Source organism: Cryptomeria japonica, chromosome 11 (assembly GCF_030272615.1).
Source record: "Cryptomeria japonica chromosome 11, Sugi_1.0, whole genome shotgun sequence".
In the NCBI taxonomy this organism is placed as follows: domain Eukaryota; kingdom Viridiplantae; phylum Streptophyta; class Pinopsida; order Cupressales; family Cupressaceae; genus Cryptomeria; species Cryptomeria japonica.
This window is the reverse complement of record NC_081415.1, coordinates 706,986,220-706,993,340: the sequence shown is the minus strand read 5'-3', so window position 1 is coordinate 706,993,340 and position 7,121 is coordinate 706,986,220. Positions and strand designations below refer to the sequence as shown.

Sequence of the window (7,121 nt, the reverse complement as noted above, 5' to 3'; positions counted from 1 at the left end):
AAAAAATACACAGAATGCTTGATAATTTGATAAATTGTTGCTAGTCCTAACTAATATAGACTAATCACACTAAATCTGTTGCTCATCCCTGCAAGTAGGGAGAGAGTTATTTTGTAGAATAACACAACTAAAATATGAAAAACACAACCCTAATCATAACTCTACTAACATAAGAGAAGTTTTGATAAAGGTGGTATGTGTAGACAGGTATGTAATAGAAAGACATTAATAATAATTGCAATATAAGGGTCCTTAATTTTGTAATCATTCGTTGGTAGTAGGAGCATTATGTAACTACTTGATGACCAACTCAACACTCATTCATATGTTGTTGCAAGCTCACATTTCTCTTGATTGTAGGAATACATTCTCTTGTTGTTGTTGCATTTTCTTCAATTATAATGCTTGTGTTAACACCTTTTCACTTCCTTTGCTATAGAGTAAGTTAGTCCTTCAGAACATCTACTCATCATGATAAATCATACTATTTCACCACGTTTTAATGAATAAATCATACACACATGTAAATATTTATCATAACATTAATGATTATGCTCAATACTTTATATTTATCATAAGCATAGGAAAGTGTCATCAAGTTTGTATGAAAATTCAACAATTTCTAAGAAATAGCAAGACAAACAGTAGCAATTAAAAGACAATTTAAGGGCACATCACACACATTCCATTATCTTGGTCCTGTATGATAGATAAAATTTGGAACACTCAAGATAGAATCTATGATGCTAGAGGAAGAGCTACAAAGTTTTATGAGTTGACATAGAACCTAAGATAACCATCATACAATAGCACCCAATCATCCTATAACGATGAATTGATTCTACACAACTTCAATACCATTATTTCATCATCAATTTTAAAACCAAATACTCTATCTGTTACATTTATTTTTTAAATATCTATTACAATTATATATCCCAACTTTAATTATTCTAAATTAATTTATGCTAACTATTTTGCATCTAGCTATTCTCCCATATTTTTGTTTATACCGTTGCACTAATATTTATGCTAATTTATAAATACCATGGGCCCTTGGTCTATTGGTGAAGTTGAATGGCTCCAAATGAGTCCATCGAGGATCAAGTCTTGTTGAGTGCAAAGGCTTCGGCCGAAGAGGTTAATAGGTGGCTAAGGCCCTCATTGGACAAGTGTGCTCGTGGGGAATTACCCCTCAGTCCTTGGCTCTTAGTCAAAGAGGTTATCAAGTGGCTAAGGACCTCATTGGACTAATGTGTTTGTGGGCTTCGTATCCTTGCTAAATCATTGTGCTTATAGATTTGAACCTCCATTAAAAATACAAATATATAGAATCAAAATTACCCATTAAAAAAAGAAAGGAAAGAGAATATTAAATGATATCAAATAGGCATACGAAGGAGATAGTTGAGGGAATCCACTCTGCCTAATGAATACATGAATACATCATCTCTAATCTCTAGAAAAATGGGAGGAGAAAAAGGAAAAATTATGAATAATGGATAGCTATTCAGACAAATTAACCCATCTATCTAGCTGTGAAGTGATACGATAGAAGCTTGAAAAGTAAAGGACAGGATGTAAAAGTAAAGGTTAAGGGTAAAGGCGCACCGTGCACGCTAATACATGGCAATTCATTGGCGAAGGGATGGGATTAATTGGTTAATAATGTTTGACTGAAAAAAGTCACTCGTTTTGTTGGGTTGCTGTCGGAGGAACAGCATAGAGGAGGAGATGAGGCTGCACCGCGCTCCTCAAACGGCAATAACGCTACTAAAAGTTGGAAGCCGGGACGTTAACCACCTCCATTGAAGCCCTGCACACACACAGCGCGCTGCAATGCACGTCATGCGACGCCTCAAGAGTATTGCGTCCGGCCGCTCCTCCATCTCCGATCCGGTAACCTGCACTAACTTCATCTACTTTGAATTTTTCCGCAGGGTTTCAAACCCTAATCAATCGCAAATGAAATCGCAACCTATTGCTTGCAATTTTTTGAACTCATTGATCGTATTTGAAGCGGGAGCGGAAACTCAGGACCTCCCATAACTAGTAAAACAATATGTAGGTGCTTTTCTTTTTTCACTGTTAAATATGAGGGCTAAAGATGAGAGTGAGACGCCAAGTTGAACCAGACGAGGCCTTCACCGGCATTGGGGACAATTTAGGTACCCTCAGATTAATTCTGGGACTTGATCATTGGAGGACATGGAGCAGCTAGTGACTTTAAATTCGAGACCTTGCTAACTGAGCCCCTGGTCCTTTCTTAGTTTAGGCTTGTAGAATTGTGGATTGACAGTCTTGATTGACATGGGTGACTTCACTTGAAAATTTATAAATCGTTGACAACATTCAATAGTGCTTCTGAGTTTTTACGTGGGAACACTGGATAGTTTGGATACATAGAAGAATTTCATTTACTGTTATCATAGTGGGCACAGAAGCGGATGTTGGAAAATCATAATATTGATGATTCTAGAAAATGCAAGTTATTTGATGCGTTCTAGGTGGTTTGATTGAAATTTGCATTTCCTGTTGTCTGAAAATCACAACAAAGAGTTCCCATTGTGAAACCAAATAAATAAAAACATGTTCCACCATGTTGTGATCCGTTGGGAGTTACCTTGACTGTTGTACGTTTACCAGGGATCAAATTGTGCAGAATGCTTGGCCCTTGCTTTCGAGAAGGTTTTATTTAGAAAGTCAAAGAAAGAAAAAGCAAGCGAAAAGTAATTTAATGGTCAGGTACTACGGAGAATTTCCTTTTTGCTTTCATGCAACGTACCTAAAGCTTTTACTTGGATGGAACGTGGGGTAATTTCACACTCTTCGCTTCGATTTCTAAGCATCTTGAGATGCAACATATACAGCTGAAACCAGTTTTCTAGCTAAAGAATAGAAAATGTGCACTTTAAATCCTTGATAACTCATGGACATAAATGTAGCAGAGGAAGGATTGATTTTAAAGATACCTTAAATAATATTACAGCATTATTAAAATTTAAGACAGCAAATACATAAAATAAAAGAAATGTACCCTCAGCTCCAGAACTTATCTCAAGCGAAACAACCGTGAGCTAGATTGTGGAGTGACTACCGTAAAACAATTATTGGCAATTTCATCTCCAGGAAACTACATGTAGTCTAGGGAAATATGTGACAAGATAGGATTTGGACCTTCTTTCTGATACCACCCTTAAGTGCTGGGGGCTCCTAGCTTGCTGGCTCTGATATGATGCCATTTTGGATCAACCAGCATAGTCTTGAACCTAGGACCTCTAAAAAGATGCTAGGCTACTCTACCAGTGAGCTGTTGTTTTCCATATGATTTGATATGGTTTTTCTCCAGGACCTCCCCTCAAGCCACATCTCTATGCTTGGGGATCCTAGTCTGACCCTGATACCTTGTCATTTTTCATTGAACAGTTAGGAATCAAAACTAGGATCCGTCATTTACATACTGGGATGTATTTCCACTGAGCTATTGACTATTTGTTCTCTTGCAACGCACAAGCTGTTGGGAGATCTCACAGCCCGGAATTAAAATATAATCAGGTTCAAACTAAGAGTTTATTGTAGTAATAATATCTCTTTCTACAGCAGCAAGCTACCTCTCTGGTTACATCTACACGACAAGTTTCTTTACTGAACACAACTTCTAAAAAATGACCCAAATTGCTATCATCATCATTATAATGCATAGGATTGACAAGAGAATGGCTTTGATGCCACAACAATATATTGCCTCAATTGATCAATTTTAATCATTGGGTTATGTTTCCTAATTGGCACCAGTTTTGGCTACTGTGTTCACGATACAGAAAGACATTGGGACTTTCTATTTTTGGAAACAGCATTGAGCAAATTTGATTGAGAATATGAATATTTTCAGCTGACTCTTTGTTAGATACTAACTGATTGATATCAGGACCGAGGAAGTTATTGTGACAATTGCTTGATTAATCAAGACTCAAAACAATGCATTTATGGGTATTCTTTCTTGAACCAATATAGTTAAATCCTGAATGTGGGGCCATAGTGTTACAACATCAGTAGAAGGTTATATATAGTCAACAAGATGCCTCAAAACATGCTCCAGAAGACAGGCAAATTATGCTTTTGTACTCTTATACTTTCACGGAAAGTCATATTTGATAACTTTTCCCAATTGGGCTCTCTGGAAGTCACTCTAATTGGATGTGCACATGCCCACAATATTGCAGTAGAGATATTTCAATATTTAAGTGTGGGAGTTATTGTTTAGTTATTGAAATTGATTTGGAGTGTGTAGAATGATTGAAGCAAAGGATTTATTGGTCTGGGATGAATGTGACATATCTGAAGGATAGTATGTTGGGGAAAAAGAGGTGTATTATAACTCACTAAAAAGCTAAGTTGAAGAAGATCTGACATGAGATTCTAGGATCAAACTTGAAGATTCACAAGATACTGCAAGAGTCCTTGCAACAACATCACAGCATTGTAAAACAGAGCAATTTATGCCAATCTTACACTGCTAATCTGGTTTTTGCAAAAATAATTGCCTGATTGAATTAAATAAATGGAAACAAATGGTCAACTGGCAGAAGATATAAACCATGGAAGCTAGATTGCAGAGGCATCTCAGTTGTTAGCAATTGCTGATTTATGGTAGAAGACTAATAAGGAGTTATTTAGATGTGTACCAATAATTTTGGGGTGTTGAACCATACATATAGAATTACATCCTATGGGCCCAGCTAGAGTAGGCGAATTGGAAATGGTTCTCAGAAGGCATTGATTGAGGTGTTTAGATACCTGAATAGTCTACAAAGGATGAAATGCATGCCTAGGAAGTCATTTATCGGTCTAGAGATCAAGACATATGAAATGGGATTTAATATCAAGTATACTTAGAGATTTTACATGTAATGTCCCCTTTACTAAATGCCTCATTTTTTTCCCCTAAATTACAAATCCTGGTTGAGACCCTGTACCTGATCTGCACCTCTTTGATTATCTACCACTGATCCGATTCTCGTTCTGCTCATAAAACTAAGACGGATATGCTCATGAATTTGGAAGAGATATGCTCTTAAATTCTGAAGGTTCTACTCAACAAAGCCGCTCTTAAATTCTGAAAGTGATCTTCAGAATTCTGCTCACAAAGTCTGCTCTTGAGATAGGAAAGATAAATTGAATTCCTTGCCTAAAGTCCTCAAATGGATTCTTATTTATATCTTATGAAGCACACCCTTTCGTCAAAAAGGGCATCTCTTTATGCAAGTCGGCTAAGTAAGAGGTAATTTTATTTAAATTAATTTTCCCTCCCGAATTGGGTGCCTATCCCAATGAGGTCCGCCCAATTAAAGGTTTTTATCTAATTTTTATTTGTTTTCAAAAAGTGGGCACCCAACCAAGGGGGGCACACTAATAAACGTATTACTATTTATTTATTTGTTTGTTTGTGTATTTATTTTTCTATAGTCGGCCTTGACCCTTGTTTAACCTAGGTTGGCTTCTATCATAATTTTCAACCTTGGTCTTGCTATTATATATAATTGTATTTTCTGTTAAATTTTGTAACATCGGTTGTACTATTTCGTGCTTCCGATATATATATATATATTAATTTGATTACATGTACTAATATGTTAACGTTAACTAATGATAAATAAAACCAAAGTTAATTTATCGCATTTGACCTATGGTTACACCGTTCATGGTATCGGGTGGTAAAGAGATTCTCAAACAAGTCGCACTCCTTCCGATTGGGTAAGTAAACGGGGACTAGTTTATATATTGTGGTGAGAGGTACGTAGGGAAGAGATGTGTCTTCCCACGTGGGAAGACATATCTCTTCACTAGGTAACCCCTCATCCACTTATATAGCATGCTTACATTGAGGAGGATGTACACACCGAAATTAAAAAGTGTGGTGCATCTTTAAAACACGCTATAGCAGATAAAATACAACTTTTAGATCATATCTCCATCTCTTCTATTTTGATCATAGAATTTTGAAAGAATTTAACATGGTATTAGAGCGAAGTTAAGGAAGATCATATTAAAATTCTGTAACGATCTCATAAACTTTCACCAAGCTCTTACTAAGATCACATTCCCATAATCCTAATGGCAACCGGAGTTAGGTTTGAAGATAGATTAGATGGAGCATCAAATTTTGTATCTTGGAAATTTAGGATCATGCTTGTTTTGAAAGAAAATAAAATTGACTCCCATGTCAAAAGTGAAATTCCTGAACCCTTTGATGATACAGAAAAAATTCAGTGGAGCAAGGACAGTGAGAAGGCCCTTAAGATAATTGTGGATTCAGTAAGAGACCACATTGTACCAGTTATTTCTAAATATGAGACGGCCTTTTAGATGTTTAAAGCACTAGCTGACATTTATGAAATCAACAACACTAGCAGGGCTCTCACCCTAAAGAATCAACTACACCATATAAAGATGAATAAAGGAGAAACAATTACATTCTATTTCTTGAGAATCACTGAGCTTAGGGATCAACTATCCACTATTGGACATCTAGTAGACAACAAAGAACTTGCTATGATGGCCCTAAATGGACTTCCTACCTCATGGGAATCGTTCATTCAAGGAATCAGTGCTCGTTCTAAATTTCCTAAGTTTGATAGATTGAAAACCGATTGCATTCAAGAGGAATCTCAGCTTGTCACAAGAGGAATAAAACAAAACAATGGTAATGAAGACATTCAAGTTCTAAACTCTAATTCCCACAAGAAAGGAAAGAAGAAGAACTTGAAGAGAAAGAGGGACAACATCTCAAATGGGAAGAGGTCTTCAAAGAAGAAGAGAGACATTTCTGAAGTACAATGTTTCAGATGTGATCAATATGGGCACTATGCAATGAAGTGTCTAGACAGGATCAAACAACAAGCTTCAATGGTAGAAATTAAGAAAGGGAGTAATTCCGAGAAGTTAGTCTTCTACTCAGCCCTCTCTAGTCAAGTCACCTCTAGTTTCAACACGTGGGTGATTGACAGCGGAGCATCTCGACACATCACTGGATTTCGTGAGCACCTAGATACACTTGTGGAAAGTTCAAATGAAGAAGTGACAATTGGTGATGACTCAAATTATCCAGTTATGGGAATAGG

At 36.5% G+C, this 7,121-nt stretch overlaps 1 protein-coding gene across 1 annotated transcript in view; it reads left to right on the top strand.

The window, feature by feature from the left end:
- The first annotated feature begins 1,593 nt into the window (after positions 1 to 1,593).
- LOC131061352 (shaggy-related protein kinase epsilon) overlaps positions 1,594 to 7,121 on the top strand; it is a 97,112-nt gene continuing 91,584 nt past the window's right edge. The window contains exon 1 of the mRNA XM_057995001.1: positions 1,594 to 1,899. Within this exon, the coding sequence (XP_057850984.1) occupies positions 1,840 to 1,899 (60 nt within the window). The 5' untranslated portion in view covers positions 1,594 to 1,839. The remainder of the gene's footprint in view (positions 1,900 to 7,121) is intronic.